Source organism: Macadamia integrifolia, chromosome 7 (genome assembly GCF_013358625.1).
Source record: "Macadamia integrifolia cultivar HAES 741 chromosome 7, SCU_Mint_v3, whole genome shotgun sequence".
Lineage (NCBI taxonomy): Eukaryota > Viridiplantae > Streptophyta > Magnoliopsida > Proteales > Proteaceae > Macadamia > Macadamia integrifolia.
Genome location: NC_056563.1, coordinates 33300351 through 33321573, shown reverse-complemented (window position 1 = coordinate 33321573; position 21223 = coordinate 33300351). Strand labels below are relative to the sequence as shown.

The window sequence follows — 21223 nt, the reverse complement described above, 5'->3', positions numbered from 1 at the left end:
TTTTTTTTTTTTTTTTTTAATTATATTTTTAGTCAGGGTATTTACGGATTTGAGCAAAATAGTGATCTTTCCCACTTTCTGTGGCTGAAGTGCTGAACTGAGAAGCGGACAGCAAATAGTTTATGAGTGAAATATTTGCCATTTTGTAGTTGAAGTTGAACAACAAAGTGATTATACTTCTCTCTGTATGCCCAAAGAAACACAATCATACATCACAGACTCACATGCCCACCCATTACAATCCTACAATCGACTCGAGTAACTTAAAAGAGAGCATCTTTAAAATTAGCTTTTAAAAACTTCCATAAAAGTAATTCTTCCCCTCTTCCACTCAAAGAGCAAAAGTCATCATTATTCTTTACTCATAATTAACGAAGAAAGAAGGGGAAAGTAGTTGCCTTTATCTCTCTCTCTCTCTCTCTCTCTCTCTCTCTCTCTCTACACCTCATCCCTAGGTGTAAATTTACCTAGTTAATAGTTTCACATACAATCATTTATGAATGTTCAGAGTCTTCAGACTCCATTCCCTCCCAAAAAAAAAAAAAAAAAAGAGGAAAAGAAGAGAAATAAGAACCGTTTTGATCAATACAAAATCAGGTACATACCGGTATCAGCCTTGCCCAATCAGATAACGATATTTTATGAACTTGTTTTCTATTAAAAAAAAAAAAAAAAAAAAAAAAAGATCAGTTCTGAACTTCTAGGGTTCCCGAGTTTCAAAATTCAAAATCGGTAATCGAATCGGTTACCGATTTGATGAAACCTTGAGTAACCTAAGAAAGATTATGTACAGAATGGTTTTGGCAATCGAAGATCTAAACGAGCGAACGCACGGAATTGAACTCAGTGAATTGGAGATGGAAGGGTTGAATTGATCTGTGACATGCAAACTAACTAGGGTTTTCAAATGAAGAATTGAGAACGGAATATAAGGCTAGGGTTTCAGTTACCTAAGAAAGATAAGGTACAGAGTGGTTTTAGCGATCGAAGATCTAAACGGATGGACGCAAGGAATTGAGAGCAGCCATTACGACGGGAAAAAAATCAGTGAATTGGAGACGGACGGGTTGAATTGAGCTGTGAATAAAACATTTTTAGGGTTTTCAAAATCAAGAAATGAGAACAGAACCTGAAGGTAGTGTTCCTGAGCTTCTCTTTGGAGCAGGGTTTCAAAATTCGTGATCGGTAATCAAATCATTGTTGATTCTCGTTTTGAAACCATGCTTTCAGCCTGGAGAGAGCAGCTCAAGGGGAAGGAAGGAAGGAGTGAATCTCATCCTCATGTCCTGGGACATGTGTTACCTAACAAGCGTACGAGAATGTAGGATCAGGTCCTCGTACCGGGCTCTTTCTCTTTATCCTTTTCCTGAGAGCCAGCCACCTTGGCAGAACCAGAACATGCCACGTGGAGATATATGTGCAGGAATCCTCTATTTATGCTTTTGGAAGGGTTGGTTCCCCATGTAATGCGTGCGACTTCCCCTCCTGTCCATGATCCTCTCGTATGGGCTGTGGTCTGTAGGGGGATTCCAACAATCCTTGTTTAGCCCAATCCATTCTCTATCTTAAGTTTTCAGGAATATTTTTTTTTTTTTTACTTGGTTTTGCTGTAGACCCTTTCCTTCCTTCTCTCTTCTCCTTCTTCCTGGACATGTAAGCCGTCCTCCTCTAGATTCTGTAAGGACTTGAGAGAGAAAGGCACAGAAGAGACACAGAGAGAAAAGGAGAGATGTTGCAGAGAGCTGCAAGCAATGCCTATACTTGGTGGTGGGCAAGCCACATCAGGACAAAGCAGTCGAAATGGCTTGAACAGAACCTTCAAGGTGTGTTCCTCATTTAATTTGATTCATAAAAACTTCTGCAAAAATTCCAATCTTATTGAAAAGAAATAGGCTTTCTTGTATTGTTGGTGCAAGTATACTGCAATGCTTGTGTTACCCATTTAATATCTCCTTTCCTCTACTCTTTTCTTCAAGATGGTAATTACAGTTCTTGAGGTGAATATGAATCAACTTAATTTGTTTATCTTCCCCTGTTTTTTTATGATAGTTCCTTGTAATGGTTGGTTTGGATAGATCTGGGTTCTGCTGCAAATCTTTTTCCATTCTTTACAATTTCCCTTGGGGAGGGGATTGTGTATTAGTGCACTTTGATTACATATTATATCAATTAAAACTAAATTTCCTATTTTTTTAATCATAAAATGCCTGTCTAGCTATATTGTGGTGAATGGCTTGGGTGAAGAGGAGGTTACCAATAGCTCATTAATAGGAAGAACTGCAAGGAAAAAAGGTAACTAGCTTAAGAAGTAAACTCATCATAAATCAGAAAAACACATTCCATGATGCAGTCTTGAATACATTGGTTTTTAAAAGAAGCCACAGTTTTTACCATTTGACAACCCTTCCATTTTTCAGTATCCTTCATTGGTGTCTGGTGATTATAATGTTTTTTGTACATTGCAAATGGATTTCTGGTTCTCTACTTTATTGAAAGCATCCAGTTTTTCCATGTACAGTTTGTTTTACATTTTGTTTTATTAGTGAGAAAATTTGATGTTCTTGATTGTTAGGGCCTCAAAGCACTAATTCTCAGTGTTCTGTAACTACTTTCTTTTTTGCTTATAGCCATTATATGCCTACTTGCTCCATTCTTAAAACCACGATAACACATGTTCTTCATAACATATTCAGAGAACTTTTGGATAAATTCATATTCTCAATCTTTGACATTGGGAGTTTTTACAATCCTAATGATGAACTTCAATTCTTGCAGATATGGAGGATAAGGTCAAATACACGCTTAAGCTCATCGAGGAGGATGGAGACTCTTTTGCCAGAAGGGCAGAAATGTACTACAGAAAGAGACCTGAACTCATTAACTTTGTGGAAGAATCTTACAGGGCATACCGAGCCCTGGCTGATAGGTATGACCACATATCAGGAGAGCTCCAAAATGCCAACAACACCATTGCCTCTGTTTTTCCTGAGCAAGTTCAGTTTGCAATGGATGACGAAGATGATGATGGTTCTCCAAAAAAACCTGATTCCTCTACCAATGTGAATAGCATTCCCAAGGTCTTGCCTGCACCCCCAAAACTCAATATCCCCAAGATTCCAAGTTTTCGAAGGAAAGATGCAAAGGACACCTCAACGTTGCCTACAAAAAAAGTGCAACCCAAGAAAGCTAAATCTACTTCTAAAGGTTCGCAGATGAGAACAGCAGAAGCACTCCAAAAGATCGATAGACTTCAGAAAGGGATCTTGGCCCTGCAGACTGAGAAGGAGTTTGTCAAGAGCTCATTTGAGAGTGGGGTTGAAAAGTATTGGGAAATTGAGAAGCAGATTAATGAAATGCAAGAGGAAGTTTGCACATTGCAAGATGAATTCGGCGTGGCAACAGTAATTGAAGATGATGAAGCACGAACTATAATGGCAGCCACAGCTTTGAAATCATGTCAAGAAACCTTGGTGCAGTTGCAGGAAAAACAGGAGCAATCAGCTGAAGAAGCAAGAGCGGAGTTCCAACGGATTAAAGATGCTCATGAGAAGTTGCAGACAATCAAGAATGAATTTCTCGGTGATCAGATGGACCAGCCAGATCTATCTGAAAAAAAAGAATCCATGGGTTCTGGTTCAGGCTTGAATAATTTGGAGCAGGAAGTTGATCTGAGACAGGAGAGACTCCGACTGGAATCCATACAGGAGAAAATTAGGGAACACTTTGACATGAGCTCTGATACATTTCTTACTGTCACAGAATTGGCGGAGAAGATTGATGAACTCGTACATGAAGTCATCAGTTTAGAGACGGCAGTCTCATCACAGAATGCTCTGATAAAAAGAATAAGATCAGAAACTGATGAACTCCAGGAGAACCTGCGCAACTTGGATGAGGGAAAGGCCACTTTGGAGAAGGGTCCCGACAAGTTGACAGGCGAACTAAGGAAATTGGATGAGAAGTTAACTGGGATTCAGGATCTCCACCAGAGTGTTGAGGATCAAAACAACAACCTCCAAACACATTTTACTGAAACACGTTGTAACCTCAACCATCTTTCTGAGAAACTGCACTCAGTGAAGCCCGACGAGGAGATTGACATTCCAGTTTCACCTCTGGCAGATCTGGGCATTGTTGAAGCCCAGAAACAAAAAATGTCCAAGGTACAAAAAGATATGGTGACTCCTGATGACAGCTTAGAGAGCACAGAGGCCAGAAAAGAAGACCCTGAAGAGGAGAAAAGTTCTGTTCAGAGTCTCAGTCCCTGTTCTAAAGACAATGAAGAAGGCATTATTCAATCCATGGGGGGCAATAGTGTTGGTGATGCCTCTGAAAAATCTGAGGACCCAGATCATCAGAAAATTGTTGAAAAGCAGGGTATGTCACAAACTAAGGATGAAAGTGTTGATACATATGATTCATCAAAGGACAACATTGAGAAGCAGGAGCCATCCCAAACAGAAGATCATATTGTTGATGCTCACTCACAGGGTATTTGTGACCTAAATCGCCTTGGCAAGGAATTGGATTCAGTGCAGCCAGGTGAAGAGATTTGGGGCTCATCAATGGAAAAAGCTGAGAAGCAGGACCTGTTCCCTACTGAAAATGATGATATTCTCAAGGTTGACCCGCAGGAGCATATTAACCTCAATGACCTTTCTGAGAAACCACATTCTGTGAATTTTGGTGTAAGTGTAGATACAAATGATTCATCGAAGAATAACATTGAGAAGCAGGAGCCATCTCAAACAGAAGATCATATTGTTGATGCTGACTCACAGGGTTGGGACCTAAATTTCCTTGCCAAGGAAATACATTCTGCAAAGCCTGGCGAAGAGATTATGGGTTCATCAAAGGGCAAAGCTGAGACACAGGACCTGTTCCCAACTAACCTCAATTGTAACCTGCAGGATTCATCCCAAACTGATGAGGTCGTCAAGATCTCACCCCAAGCAGCAGAAACGGGAGCTCTTATTGATGATGACATGCATGAAAAGTTTGAGGGACAAGAAGAAATGGTGGCTTTTAGAGATGGACCAAAGAACTCGAAGGAAACAAAAACAGAAGTTGAAGACAAGGCAGACGAGGTTCAGAACTCTAGTCTTGGTGTTAAAAATGATGAAGATGGTGCCCCTTCCAAGTTAAGCAACACCAGTGATGATAATATTCCCAATGTAGACTCAGATCAGAGAGCGATGGAAGAAGAAGAAGGAGAACCAAACTGGGAAAAGTTGTTCTTAAGTGGACTAGAGAATAGAGAAAAGGTTCTCTTGGTAGAGTACACTACAATTCTTCGGAATTATAAAGATACAAAGAAGCAGCTCTCTGAAATAGAGAAGAGAAACAGAGAAAATAACTTTGAAATGATGGTGCAACTCAGGGAACTGAAGCGTGCCAATGCCACTAAAGATGATGAGATTAAATCCTTACGTCAAAAACTGGGCTTTTTGCAGACCAGTTTTGAAGGAAATCTCGAAACCAACAATACAGAATTTAAAAACACACAACAGGGAAACCAGCAAACACTTGTCAATTTGTTAGATGATCAAAATGTTGAAGCTGCAGTAACAATTCCAAATGGAGCAATGGAAACTAACCCAACAACAGCAGCAGCAGCAGATGAAGAAGAAAAGATCAAGGCGGTTCTTGTTGATGAACCTCATTTTGTTGCAACCATTGAAGAGAAATTTCGAAGGGACATTGATGCGTTATTAGAGGAGAACCTGGAGTTCTGGTTAAGGTTCAGCACGTTATTCCATCAGATACAAAAATTCCAAAGTTCAATCCAGGATCTACAAGCTGAAATCACAAAATTGAAGGATGGCAAGAAGGAGGGTAGTACGAGCAAATCTCTAAAATCAGATGCCCGGCCAATATACAAACACCTGAGAGAAATCCAGACGGAATTGACGGTCTGGTTGGAAAACAATGCATCGCTGAAAGAGGAACTGCAGCGAAGATTCACATCTTTGTGCGACATACAGGAAGAGATTTCAAGAGTCTCCAATGCAGGTTCTGAAACTGAGGAAGTGGAGTTTACTAGCTATCAAGCAGCAAAGTTCCACGGGGAGGTTCTGAACATGCAACAAGAGAATAACAAAGTTGCAGATGAATTGCAAGCAGGACTAGACCATGTGAGAGGACTCCAGCATGAGATTGAAAAGACACTCACAAAGTTGAACGAGGATTTCGAGCTTTCAGGAACGAAGAACAATCACCATAATGCGAGGCATTCAGGCAGTCGATCTCGAGTTCCTTTGCGTTCATTCATTTTTGGTGTCAAAAACAAAAAGCAAAGGCCATCGATCTTCAGGTGCATTAACCCAGCATTACAAAAACAATACAGTGACCTGAATGCTGCAAATCCTCCGTAAATTGGTTTAATTCATTAGTTTCTTCTCTCCACTTTATTATTTTTTCTTTTGTGAGATACATACCCTTTCCTTTCTCAGTTCTGAAACTTCTGAGAAACTGAACATCAAGAAAGCTTTTCTTTTCTTCCCCCATGATTATATTCCATGAAACACTTCTACGATAAAGGGTGTCGCATGGAACTTAGATATCCAGAAAGAATGCCCGTTACCCAAGTAGATTTGAATGTTGTCAATGTGAAACAAGCACAATCACAATCAGGTGACAGCAAAACCTAATGATTCGAAAAGGATCCTTTACCCAGAGGAAACAGTAACTTTATCATGAAGCATACCATCACACACAACATCTAAGCTTTGATTAAGCTTTTTTCTGAAGATTATAGAATCTAATGAGTGGTTACCTTAAAATATCACAGTGGTTACCTTAAAATATCACAACGATAATTTCGCCTGATAGAAACTTGCACAGCTTACCTTATGTAGCGCCGTATACCTACTCATGTGATGCAGTATGTGGTCTCATGTAATGCAAGAATGAGATGTTCACAGGTTTGAGAGCTATTGTGCGACTTGTTTACAGGATTAAATCCCTCTTAAACGCTGTTATGATACACATTAAATACCAGTGCTGTTGCATTTTGGAGCTTTTTCTATCGACTGGACTGGACCATTCAAACAATTGAATGATCAAAAGGCACACTGTTGTTGAAGTTGCTGGCTAGTTCAGAGGTGGTAGCCAAGCCCCGGGATCGATCTTTCTCCCCCATGGACTGTAACGTAAGCAAAGGAATTTTCTGAAGGGAACACACACACATTGTTGAATCATCCAAACTAAACATTGATCAAGTTAATAACTTAATTCAGTTCCAGCAAAGAAAATTCTTTACTGGGACCTGCCAAAACTGTACTTTGTCTTCTTACAAGAACCATGAGGCAATGTTATATCTTTTGCGCATAAAGGATAACTGTACCTGGAGCTCTTAAGCCTCGGGTAAATGTGCACCAACTCAAAACTGTATTCCATCTACGCAAACATAAATTGCAGATCAAACCAACTTCACAAAGATTTACATAATACAGAACTCTTAAAAGCTAAGACAGCCCAATTTCTACAAGATATCCATCATAGAAAGAAGGTTTATATGATTATCTCGTATGGAGCATCTGCCATTATACAGACCCTTCTCACCTTTTTATCCCTATGAGGGGGTATATTTTTCTGTAGTTGCATCTCGAGGGAGCTGAAACGAAGATGGATTATGAGATAACCTTACATGAAGCATGGAACCAAAATGATATCAGGCATGATGTTAAACATGAACCAGGGGGTTATTTTTTCTTGGTTGCATCTTGCGGAAGCTGTAGACCCATCAGGCCAAGCAAATTGGAAGCAGGACCAGGAAGGCCTTGTTGAGAAGCAAAAGAATCTAGAAAGCTCTTGACCAGATTCACATCCACATCAATTGGGGTGAAGTCCTCATCCACCTCTTTCGTAGAATTTGATGGTCCCTGCATTGAAGTCCCAAGCATGAGCAGATAAAAAAAAAAGATAAGGTTCTAATCTCTTATCAATCAAACTGCTGCGATCCACAACCAATAAATTCAAACTCCTCAACACCACACATAATTTGAATAACTGCAATGCTACTTGCACGAAGTCCATGCTCAACTTATGACTGGTTAAGATTGCCACAAAATTAGAAAATTAATATATGTAAATACAGAATGTGTTAGCTAACCCTAGGCGATGCTGAGACACTGTGCATTAGTATCATGATACTAATGAGGCAGAAAATGTTTGCTATCAAACCATTTTATTTCTTCAACACAAGGTTTGGATGTCCATGGGAAGACATCCAAAGCCCCACAATTACAACTTCTCCAGCGGGAAAAGGAGGATAAAAAACTTTACCGAAGACCTAAATGAGATATGATGTGAAAAACTCCAATTTTTCTCATCATTCATTAAAAGAACAGGTATGCAAGAATACATTCATTTTTTTTAGTCCAACATAATTAAACTCAAATGGTAGGATTTGCTAGACCTTATCAAGTCATGAATCCTGAGATTTAAACAAAATTTGCAGGAATCTTAACCCCTTATCTGAAGGTATTCATACACAGAATTTAAGTTTTAGCTTGGATTTCAAAGACTCAAATCATTAAATTTGAGATTTTAAGGTTTGACATTAAAATGATAATGAGGGCGATAGTGTTGACAGAGAAATGGCTGTGATTAATTGGTTCACTTTTTGTTTTGCAAAAAGAAATTGTTTTTATTCTACGCTGTCATCAACTTTTTGCATTTGGTTTTGAAGCTTTATTTACCTTTATCTGTTTCAGATATTTCATTTCCTTTGTGTTCTGGATTAGTCAATATCTATGTCCCTATCACTCATATAATTTTTTTCTTTTAAAATTCTTTTCCCTTGTATTTAACTTCAAATTTTTTGACATAAACTTTAGCCTTAAATTCTTTTTCCTTTATCATAATAAACACTTTTCCCATTGCCATATTTATGATATCCAAAAGATAGGGAAAGACTTCACATCCTTTTTTCTTCACCCTAATTGCACCAGCTGCCATATTTGATGGGGTACTAGTAAAAAATGCACCATCAACTAACATAAAAGAAAAGGAATATGATCATATGACCATCAGACCATGTACAAAACAATAGTATACACCAAAGAAAGTTACCTCATCATTTTTGGAGGATTGATCACTAGTACGAACGAAACTAGTTTTGAGAGTGGTGGTTTTTAGTTCCTCATTCAGAGCATCAGAATAGGAATCCATAAAGTTACGTTCTTTGTCCTTACTATGCTCAGCAGGATCCATTGGCTGAGATTCATCCTCAGACTCATCTGCATGTTTTTCCTCAATGGTTAGAAGAGAGAACATAAGTTGAAAAAGAAAGCAGAATTAATTTTGGAACATACACAAACATGCTCCAATGCCTTAGTACAGATTGATCATAAAATACATACCCATCTTCATAAAGTGAAGTAAAGCAGACAAATCACACGTGTTGAACAATGTCTAATCATAAAGAATAAAATTATACTTCATCATCTAAAAAAAAAGTCTGTTAACAAAAATCTCATTTATAGAACTAATGGAAAATGCAGTCAAAACTAAAAAATATATATACCTATATAAGACACCTATTATGTATGGTGATTATATAATATATAGTTCACTCGGTGTTCATCAAAGAAGAAGCCTTGTGTTACAAAATGTACAAGCCATCACTTCTTACCGAGCTTCATGTTAACTACAGTGCAGGTAAACTATAGTAAGACAAGTGAGTTTAGGCTGGCTGAAGCCTGGACCTTCTAATGGCTGGAATGGTTCAGGCCCAATGGTCTAGGATGAGGTCAAGTGTAGGTTCAAATGAGACTTAAGCTTCTAATTTTCATGCTTAGGCAGCACTGAACTTTGATGTGGCCCATATGCAATTTTAAGTAGGTGGTGGTAAACAAGCCAGATATAATAATAAGGTGTTTCTTACGGTAGAAACAAGTGTAATAATAGTCTTCATACTCAGTGCCATCAACTGCAAGAGCATTCAGTTGCATATCAACCAAAAGATTCAAGGAGATAATATCCTACAAATCATGCCATACTATTTTTTGCATATGGAATTAACACAAAATGGAAGGACAAATATGAAATTTTGTATTTATTTTGAATAGACCAATTTTGCACCATCGCCACACCCTCCAATAAAAAAAAAGGCATAGGCTTGTAAATTAAATCACATGACAACAATGAGTAGGACCAACCATAATCCTGCCTCTGATGTCAAAGAGACAGCAGCAAAGAACCGAAACAGGACACCTGCAGAATCTGACAGGTTCAAATATTCCTATATGTAGAATTAACATTGGGGTATCTAAAAATACTAATGAGAAGAACAAGTGCTCTTCCTCGTGAATTAGCAATGAAGAAGATCACATCTCACAATTTCCTCAGCATATGCAAATAAACAAGGATAACTGAAGCTTCCAACACATTACCTTCATCCAATTAACAAAACTTGCAAGGAGACATCACATACACTTTGTCGTATATCATGCAGGGAACTACAGTATCCCTCATTCTAAACTTCTAATTTGTTGAAAGAATAAAGCAGAAGGGGATGAAAAAAATTAAATTTGGAACTCATAAATTGAAACGTAGAAATTACCATAATCCATATCAGAAGATGATCCTTCTTCACTACCAGAAGCATCAGCCATGCGGTCCTGGCCTTCAAGTCCAAATGCCAATTCCATGTCTCTAATAAAGCGGTCCACATCAAGATCCACTGCTTTTGAGTCTCTTCAGAAGAAAAAGAAAGCAGGATAAATGTTGCGCTTAGTACAAAATCTTACAGAAACTTATAAAGCAAGACAAACAAATGCATTTCCCAAGCATCAAACTCCAGGTATGCTCATCATCACTGATAAGCACACATTATGGGCAGAAAGCAAAAGATTTCATTGAGAATAAAACAAGAAGGAACATGAATCAAAAATGCACACGATCAGTCGCCAATGCCAAAAAGGTATGAAGCTTTCCAAAAAAGACAACATCATGTATGAAATGCAGGAAGGTAAGACAGTAAAATGGCTTTCCAGAGAAGGAAAAAACTGTTGCATAAGGGAACCAACTAAGATAAACAGAAAAAGGTGGTATTTATATTTCCCAGGCTAACAGAAGAGATCAGATGAAATAGGTGGCGGTTTTCTAGTTCCAGGAGGATACAACAGGAACTTGCGTGAAGTTAACTTCCATCATAGGTCTGAAAAACACTTCCAACCGTGCTTCATTATCCACTTGAGTTTTCAACCATGACGCTCGGTAACTGCACCTTATTTCTACCATCATCAGACATGTATTTTCTGTTTCTTCCAAATAATTATAACATTGGATTTGGAAGTGGCGATTCATGCAGGTTGATTTTAGAGGTCTTCCCCTGGACTCCAGTTTGAGTGAGCTTTGGTAACAGCTATAGCTTGGATGCTTTTGAGAATGCAAGGACACTCGTTCATTATATTCAACAGGCTCATACCTAAGCATCCCCCATTATCATTTTTGTTGCCAAGATGTGCTAACCCCAAATAATATACCCATGTATCTTAAGCACCTAAAAATGACAAGAATATGGACAGAAGTATCGGTCATCCGCTAGGAGCCTGGTCCTCCAAACACTCCATTAAATTGAAACCATTTCACCATGTTATACCTCAGTTTCATGAAATCATGGAAAAAATTATAAACTTGTAGTTCCCATCATTTTTTTATTCGAGAAAAAAAAAATCATATCTGGTGTAGTTTCCCTAATCAGACTTCTTAGGCCCAATGAAATATTCCAGCATCACTATCCCCCACGGCCCCATCCCCAAGTGCCAATCTTTTTTCCCTGAGCTTCATTTGATGACTTCTTACTAACCCTTCATCTTACCATTCATTTTACATTTTCATTTGATGCAGTGTTAGGTTTAGGTGCAAGATCATGTCTGGAGTGGATCCTAGTGGAAAAAGTGAATGTGTAGCTCCAAATTTCCTCAGTGAGATTATCTTTCCTCAAAAAAACCCATTTTGGCATTTCAGATGTCACTCCCGTCAACTGGCGAGGAGTGACATGGTGTAAATAGAAGGCAGTGAAAGAGACTAGTGGAAGGCTGAAGATGACCTCGGTTAAATAAGTTAAAATGGACATGAGTGCTTACTGGTGCACAGAGGCTATGGCTCTAAATAAATGGAGCTAAATTGTCCTCAATTACTTAGGATAGGGTTATGAGTTGAGTTACGCATTTGCTCTTCACCGAAACAAAAAAGAAAAAATGTTGGAAATTCATATCTGTCGTCTGAAGCCCCACTAACAAGAGATAGATGAAGCATTTCTCAGTTTACTGGAGGAGAAAACACATAATGCAACTAAAAGAAAGAAAATTTGTTCAAGGATAATTTACAGACTAGTGTTAAGCAGCCAACATTTAGCACAGAATACTTTAAAGTTCAGACAAAAATTTGACAAGATTTTACACCACCAAGACAGACTGGACAAACCTGTTTTCTGGAACCTCTGCACCTTCATAGCTTGAGACTTTGTGAACAAATTCTTCCATTGTTTTGGCTATTTCACCAATACCAGAATCATCAAACTGAGACTGACCAACTTCCTCCTGCTCCTTTGATTTATTTTTCATTTTATGTTTTGATTCATAAAGTTCCATTTCTTTCTCCCTCTCTAGAAGAGCAGCAGTTAATTCTTCCTCGCCACTGTACAGCCAGGAATCATCATCTGAAGGAGGAAGGTCCAAACCCCTAAAGTCATCGTCAGAATGTGGTAAAGCAAGAAGCTCATCAATGCATCTCACAGGGGCATTCATCATTTCACTGCATCAGATAGGTTAAGTTCCAAACCAATCAGCATCAATAATCAAATTAGACCAGGATCTGAAACCATAATATTCTAAGCTAATGTATGGATTTTATAGTTTTAACATTACAAAGGATATGACAGCTTCCTGAAAGCCAAATACATGGTTTACCAATGCATTTTAGTTGTATAAGAAAGAAGATAACAAGATTAAATTTGGATTGTCCTCCTTTATTTCACAAACAGATCACGTATGATGGATGACCGACCAGATGAGCAACATGCTATTCAGATGGTTTAAAGCCCCAGGAAAATAAGTCCACAGACTAGAGAGTTACACTCATCTTTCTTAATTGATAACCAAGCAAGAAGATATCCGTGAATCTACTTCATGCCATTGACACTTTCAACCAGTCATGCTCAGGGCACCATTATTTAGAATTCATAATAATAACGAATTACAACACAATCTAGTAAGAAAAATGGTCAAAATAAAACGGACAAGTCAGGGTAAAGGAATCCAAACATAATGGAGTGCACATTACCTGGTTCTAGAGAACAAAGAACTGTTTCGATAATACTCTTGAGCATTTTCCAAGAGCTGCCGATACTCTTTCGAACCAGGGAGAAGCCCTCTGAAATACCCACTACGCTCTAAGCTCTCCCTGAACGCGTCCCAGGTGCTCCCCATCAATTCCGACCCTTCACTACGCCTTTGTTGATACATCATCTCGAACCCACAAGTGATCTTCATCCCCAGCTCCGCTTCCGTATAAGCGGAAGCATCCGTTCTGGGAGGCATGGGATAACACTTGGGTGCCTGGAACGTCTGCTGCAAGAGCTGTGCATACATCGCCCTCGACATCCGAACCGATATCTGAACAAGCTCTTCTCCAGTACCTCCACTCAGAAACTTCTCCATCCGAGCAGCGTACTTCATGGAATCAATGTCACGGTCGTAGAAACCCTCAACCGCCAGTGATATCAAGCAAGGCTCATGCTTCAAGACCTGGGCAACAGAGACTGGAACCCTAACCCTAACCCGATGCATGTTCGACCTAGCTCTCTCTGGATACCCAGAAATTCGGTTCTTCAGAGCCATCTGCACAGAATCCGACGCCCGAGCTCCCTCACTAACAGTGGACAGAAAAGATAACGATTCAGACAAGCTCGGATTCGAAGGGAACTTTTCTCTGGGAATAATGTGAAGCTCGCCCTGCCTTATAAAAACTCTATTCAAACTGCTATCCGGCTTAATCCAGCGAGGGAGAGAGAAAGCCGCTTCGATGAGAAGAAACTCCCCGTCGGTATCCCAAACCCGAACTGAAACGGAGGGGATTCTGCGAGTAATCTCAAATAAGAGGAAGACAACGAACCATTCGTCTTCAAGGTTATCACCATATTTGGTTTTGCCATGGAGATGAGGGATTTCCTTCGAGCAGATACAATTAGAAGTACGGGAAGAGGAGATAGAGAGGTTAAAGGGATCATGCTGCCAGATGTAGTCGGACACGTACGGGTTAACGGTGTTGAGTATTTGGAGATGAAGTGAGCGAAGCGAGGAATTTGATAGCTCATCATCTTCTTCATTACCATTATTATGAATGGAGAAATCAGGGAATATGGCATAGAAGACGGTGTCTTCTGGAAGCCTGGAGTTGAGGTGAGAGAAGGCCGAGGTTGGTTCCGCTTCTGCAACTCCCGCCATGTTTTCTTCTTCTACTTCCTCTTCCGCAACTGTCGTTTAAAGAGTCGCGGTTTCGAGCCTTTCTTTGTAGAACCTAGAAGTCCCTGGCTTCCAGAGAAGCCCATTTTCTTAGACTGGTTCCAAACAGTCAGGATTAACCGCAGATTTCTGGGCCGGTTCCAAACCGTCTGGCGATCTTACGCAGTAGGTTAGTGTTAAACCGGACTAAGATTGGCCCAACTTAAAAAACTAAGCGGGTGGTCTGGTTCTCCCGCGACAGACAACCAACCAACCCCCTTCGAAGGCTTCTTCGTGCTGGTTGTCCACCATACTCAAGAGAGTCAGTGTTGTTAGGGTTTCAGCATTCAAGATGTGCTTCGATCAGCAGCGATCGTTGTTAATTACAGAACCCATAGAATCGATGTATCGATTGGCCAACGACAATGCAATGGTGGAAGCTCTAAGAGGTCGGTTGGCGGAGGCCGAAGCTCGGCTTGAACGAGCTAGAGCTCGAGAGGCGGAGCTTACCCGCCGATTGGAGGAGATGAAGCGCTTCATTTCCGTCATGGAGATCCTCGAAACGTACCTTGGAAAGCGATTTCAGGAGCGCCAAGCTCAACTAGGTAGTCGGATTCCCTTGGTACCTAGGAATTCAACTAACAATCTATTTCTCCTTCCCTCCCTCTTTTTCCTTTTTCTTTTAATTTCCAGGGTTTCCCTTTGTGTCGGTTAATAACATTCCTTTCCTCCTATATCCCCTCAAAAGAAAAATTAAAATAATTCCTCCACTCTCTATTTGATTTTCAGTTTCATTTCTTGATTATTTCTTGCCTTAGAAATTTGAAATGGTAAGATAAATGTCAATGCCATGAAGATTTCAGTCTAATATCCTATGCGTTTCTTTCATTCCTCTAAGTGCCTAACTTTTATTTAACATACGTAGCAGGTTAGGTTCCTAACCCATAAAAGAAGTTCGAGTTAAATTCTGAAAAATGACTTCTTTCTTTTTTTCGGTAGGAGTTCTTTCGACACGTCGAAGTTATTTGGAAGTTCGAACAGTAATTACCCACTCGTATTAGGAATTATGAGTTTGAATGGATGATCTGATGTGGAATACTTCTCTTCATCTTCGAGTGTCTTTACAAATAAGGGGAATGTAGTTTTTTTTTTTTTTTTTGGGGGGGGGGGTGGGGGGGAGGGGGAAGGGGAAGAGGTTATCTATAAACAAATTATCTCATGTCTACGTACGATCCCAGCTAGCCAGTCAGCACAATGGCTAGATTACCTGTGGAAAGTTTGGAATCTGATCTCAGCAAAGTGACAAGATTGCTCATAGATGTCCTGAAGGAGGTGCCAAGTAGCCCAGTGGACTTGCTGCGCACCAATGATGGCCTTAATGGTGGAAAGAGAGTCTGATTGAACGATGACGTGCGAAATGCCCCTTTGCGCAGCCTAATGCCTCTCCAAATGGCGAAGATTTCTGTCCACAGGATGGTCTGGGAAGGGGTGGCACCAACTAAGGCGAAAGTTGGTTCACCGTTTGAGTTTCTTTTGATGCATCTGTGGCCTCCATGGTTGTCACGAATGGACCCAACACAGTTCAGAGCCACCCAATTCGGAGGAGGGGCTACCATTGATGGAGGGTAAGCCTTTTGAAGGAAAAAAGGTGACTTCAATCCCCCATGCCTTGAAGAAGTTTCTGTTGCTAGCATCGTCTGTGACTGTATCTTTGGCATTCAAAAGCCAAAGCGAGGTGTCATGGATTACAATGTGAACAATTTGTTCTAGACAACGCTTAGTTTTTGTGAAGCATTTGTTGTTCCTTTCCATCCATAGTCTATGTATTATGGGCACAAAAACTGAACATCTTCACTTGTTGGCACAATCCCTCGAAAGTTATGGGTGGCCCATGTCACTTCCTCAAACCAAGTGGAGGCGGGAAAATGAGGCCAGCCATTAAGGGAGAGAATAAGCTTCTAAAGAGAGTGAAAGAATTGACAGTTGAAGAAGAGATGGTCTAAGTTTTCCAGGTTTTGGAGACAAAGGCCGCAATGGGCGTACTAACGGTCTCCCAAGAGGCTATCCTTGCTCTAGTGGAGAGGCAATCATAGAGGGCCAGTCAAGTGGTGAAGCTAAATAGGGGTCAAAAGGGGGAACCAAACAAGGTTGAACCAAGGGACTTGGGGGTTCCCAAAGTGAAGGGACTACCAAGCCAAAGCGAGGGATAATTTTCTGTTGGAGGTCATAGTCTCGATGGTAGTGTTAGAGGATAGTTTCCTATATATTCTGTTGAATTGGGGAAATGTGACTTCTTGATACCATGTAAATATCCATCTCAAAAGACCGATCGGATAAGAGGAGGTGTTCACAGGCATATGAGGAAAGGGATTTTCCCACTCATAATCGATGTGGGATGAATATGACTGACATATAAACATTGAGAATTTTGCCCCATTTGGCGCTGAATGAACTTGTCAAGTGGGCGATCAAGAGGCCATCCCGTGTCAGACAGGAGGGAGCTGGCCCTGTCATTATAAGAGTGACCAATCGCATTGGAGAGGAGGAAGCTATCTTGGTAAAGTGGCTTGCCGTTGAGCCATTGATCGTGCCAAAGGAGGGTTTGGCTGCCATCATGTACAAGGTGCTGAATGAGACCAATTGCTTGACCCCTAGTCTTCAAGACAGCTTAGAGGGTTGGGGAGGCAGAGAGAGGGATAGGCGCTAGCCATAAGGAGTTATGTGTAATCCATTTCCCCTAGACCCACTTTAAGCAAATGGATGGTTTGGAAGAGGCGAAGTTCTATAGATGCTTGAGCTAAGCAGCTTTGTTAAATTCTCCAACTCGGCAAAGGTCGAGACGACTGTAACTTCCTCGGTGGGGGAGCATACCTTGCTATAGGAAAACTTTGTACACTCCTTTGGTTTTCGTATCCAAGCCAAAGAAATTTAGCAATGGGATGCAAGTATGGAGGAATGAATTTGAATCGTAGGAATTAAAAGAGCTTGGGGCAGGCCTAAAATAACCCTAGGAGATGTAGTGAGAAAAGACATGCATAGTTTCTCTTTCTCTCTCTCTCTGTCTAAATTGTATTTGCTCGGATCCATATAGCCAACCCCATTTAGTTGGGATAAGGCTGAGTTTGTAGTTGTTTTTGTTTGCTCTCAATTTCCTAGATGATGAAATTGGGAAGTTGGAAAACATGAATTCTATAGTTATTGGGTCCCGTCATAATAGATTTTATTATTGAAGACAACCGGCGTAGGAGAGAGCTCAGCCTTTCCAAGAAGAGACCTTGAGGGAAATGGTGAACAAAAGGGAGCAAAGTCGTTGTGATTCAGTCGCTCGAATGTTAAGGGAACTCCAAGATCCCAGATGGGGAGAAAAACGATGTGGATTCCTATAATGACCGAGATGGAGTCTTGGACAGCCAAGGACCAGTTGATGAAGAAAATAGATGATTTGTTGCAGTTGATGGAGAGACTGGAGTAGAAGGAGAAGTGGTGAATGATAACCTTGAGGTGTTGCACGGTGGAATGGTCAGCACAACAGAAGATGAAGATGTCATCGGCGAAGCAAAGATTGATGAGCTTGAGTTGATGGCACTCCTGGTGGAGCTGAATAAGGTTGGAGTTGGCTGCCTCACCAAGGAGGTCATTGAGATGCTGGAGAGCAATCAGAAACAGAAGGGGATAGGGACAGCCTTGGTGTAGGCCTTGGTTACCCCAAAACTGATCGGATTGCTTCCCGTTGACAGTGATAACATACCTGGGGTTGGTGATGCATTCATCCAGTCGTGAGATGAATGTTTGGGAGAAGTTCAGGCAATGAAGCAAGGTGAAGAGGAAGCTCCACTGGAGAGAGTCAAATGCTTTTCTCATATCTAACTTTGCTGTCAGCCTGGTCATTCCTATGGGAAGGTGGTACTGGTGCATAAATTGTTGGCAAAGTAGGATTTTGTCTGTGATGTTCCTCCCACGGATGAAGGCAGATTGATTAATTGGGACCAGCTTATGAATGACTTGCTTCATCCGGTTGGCCATACTTTTGGTGATGAACCAGTAGATAAGCGAGCTTACTACAATCGGTTTCAGGTCACTGAAGGATTCACTGTTTTCGTTATGCAATCATTGTCAACTGGGTTCTGATGATTTCATTCCTTTCTGAAGATTATAGGTTACACATCTTAACGTGTCATCCCTTTTTTGGGGGTTCCCTTTTTTCCTTATTGAAGGTCTAAAACTAGTTAGACATCCTGGAGAATCTCTCAAGGCTATTGAATTGCTTTTACGGATCAGAAACGACAAACGGTGCCCAAATGTTATAGAAACTATAAAGCATTGCTGAGACGTTTGTTTGCTTGTGGGATGGATTTTCTTGTTTCCTTTCTTTTGTGTTGTTTGAATAGTTGTCTTCAGTCCATATCTGTGTATTACTGTAAATGATTGTTGGCACTCAGGTCTGAGCTTGTTGGGAACTCTTGTCATCTGGTGACAATGACTGAAATTGGCAATGAATGAAGCTCAGAATTGGAGTTTCCATTATCTGCTTGTGATTGCCTGATTAGATAATCAACTTATCAAACACCAACAGTTGAAACGTATGGCTACATTCTTGGATCCACTACAATCTGTCTCCAAGTAAAAGAGAAAAAATAAGACTACAGGATATGTGATCTTAATTCATGGGAGAACCGTTTGACCCCCATTTTTTGGGGATATCAACCTTGTTGGTCTAAAACAGTCAACTAGTTTGTGATAAAACCCAGATGTGGTTTTACTGTAACGTAAGCTCTGTACAGAACCATTTTTTCTCCGGTCATAAAGCATGAAACTGGAGATGTTGAACTGTTTCCGTTAAATTTAGTAGATATTGACTGGTTTTAACAGACAACCCCCCCCCCCCCCCCCTCTTTAATCACTTTCTCACCCATGATCTCATTTCACAGGAGAACCATACAAGGAATGAACAAATTAGGCGTCCTCATATATAGGTACATCATCATTTTTTGTTAATAACAGGTTAGCCAGCTTCTTATGAAACACCAAATGGGGTTTTACTGTAGAAAGATTTTTTTCCCCTACAGGCTTTGTTTTACTGTTCTTAAAGCATCTTGTATCAGGTTCATGGCCTCAGGGTGGCCTCACAATGAGTACATTGCTCCAGTTGTTGCTATTTCTTTATTTCTTTCTTCTCCCCTATTGTATGTCTTACCCCTCGATCCATTGAGATTAAAGAATATGCATTGCTGCACCAGTGGTGCATTTCTATTTTGTAAACTTGCCATTTGGAATCTGAGGAGATCATCTTCTCCACCAGTCCACTGTATTAAGGCAGTAAGCCGTGTTACATCTTGGAGACATTCAGTGATGTTAGAGGTAAACCTCACTACCCCAGTTCAGAAATCAGACTTGGCCATAAATTCTGTTCTTGGGTTTAGCTTGTCCCTACAAGGCAGGCACATCTCCTTGAAGAACCCAAATGCAGAATAATTCTTTTTTGACTCTTCCGGTGGACTATAGAGTCCTTGATGAGGGATGCTATATGTTTGTTAAACAGCCCCTTCTTTCTTGGTGGAAGGATAAAAAATCGCATATGTATTCCATTGGAATGGAGGAGACATGCAAGGACTATGATGTCAAGTCCGTCTGTGAGGAATGAACAAGAGACTGAAGAGAGCAGGAGGTGGATGGAATCTTCAAGGGAGAGAAACAGATAATCTGCAGAACAAGACATCATCTCCTGGAGTGTTGTTTAGAATTTGATGTTCTTGTTCAAACAAAATTGAAAGGATAAAGCAAGCCATTTTCAGGTCCGAACCCACCAACTCAATCTTGTGCAACCATTTGATTGGGATTTTAGTATCTTTTTTTTTTTTTTTTTTTATCATTTTTCATATTGATTCGACTATGACCTAAATTAATATGGAAAAGTTAATCATTCCTGTCCGTGGTGAATTATAATATAGAGGAAGGTTAATCTCCCTACAACCATGTGAGGTGACAAATGCTTATAAGAGACAAAAATCCTTTGGAATATAAGACAAAGGGAGAGGGTTGATTGAACAAGTGGCATAGAGGAGCACACCATTGAGTTGTGGCTTAATACGGAGGATAACAAAACAAGCCATTTCATATGAGAAGAAGAGAGATAGAGAGAATAAGAAGAAGAGAGATAGAGAGAGGGTGCTATACAACAAAATATCATTAATGATATTGGCATTTTTTATATGGAAAAACCTTAATTATATATATTACTACAAATTAAAATAATATATACAATCATCCACAGCCTCCTTCCAGATCACCCTATTAAATTCCTTTTAACACCCTATTTGATACCAAGTCTTAAATGTTTATGTTTCAAAATGTTAGGACCTCAAAAAATTGGTCCATTTTTTTTAAAGTGTTTATTGTAGTTGGAGTGAAAAAATTAATTTTGGGGGATCAAATCTTTTCACAAATTATTCTCAGGGACCTTTATTATTATTATTATTAAGGAGGAGGTTAGATATGTTGCCGGCTTTCTTGGAGCTAGTAGCTCACTAATGGGAGGGTTTAGATGGGAAAGGCTTAAGGGATTTTTTCAAGGGGAAGAGAAGAGAGATAGAAACAGATTTTGATATATTAGGCTGCGTTTGGTAACGTTTCTGTCCCAGAAATCATGTTTCGTGTCAAAAACGAAAATTTCAATTTTTTGGATAAAATGTCTTTTTTTTTTTTAACGAAACTGAAACGACAGAACTAACTTTTGTCATTCCATCAATTCTTGTTTCTAGTGTTTTTTTTTT

At 40.0% G+C, this 21223-nt stretch overlaps 2 protein-coding genes across 2 annotated transcripts; one reads left to right on the top strand and one right to left on the bottom strand.

Moving 5' to 3' along the window:
* The first annotated feature begins 544 nt into the window (after positions 1–544).
* LOC122083788 (protein NETWORKED 2B-like) lies at positions 545–6506 on the top strand. Its single transcript, XM_042651683.1, has 2 exons — positions 545–1823; positions 2776–6506. Exons 1-2 carry the CDS (start codon positions 1730–1732, stop codon positions 6372–6374), a joined length of 3693 nt encoding a protein of 1230 aa, XP_042507617.1. The 5' UTR covers positions 545–1729; the 3' UTR covers positions 6375–6506.
* A 706-nt stretch (positions 6507–7212) lies between these two features.
* Positions 7213–14543, bottom strand: LOC122084104 (protein ecdysoneless homolog). The gene is made up of 5 exons (XM_042652168.1): positions 13294–14543; positions 12436–12765; positions 10568–10701; positions 9076–9242; positions 7213–7883 (listed from the first exon to the last, which is right to left on the bottom strand). The coding sequence occupies exons 1-5, from the start codon at positions 14454–14456 to the stop codon at positions 7704–7706; spliced, it is 1974 nt and encodes a 657-aa protein (XP_042508102.1). The 5' UTR covers positions 14457–14543; the 3' UTR covers positions 7213–7703.
* Positions 14544–21223: the final 6680 nt, after the last annotated feature.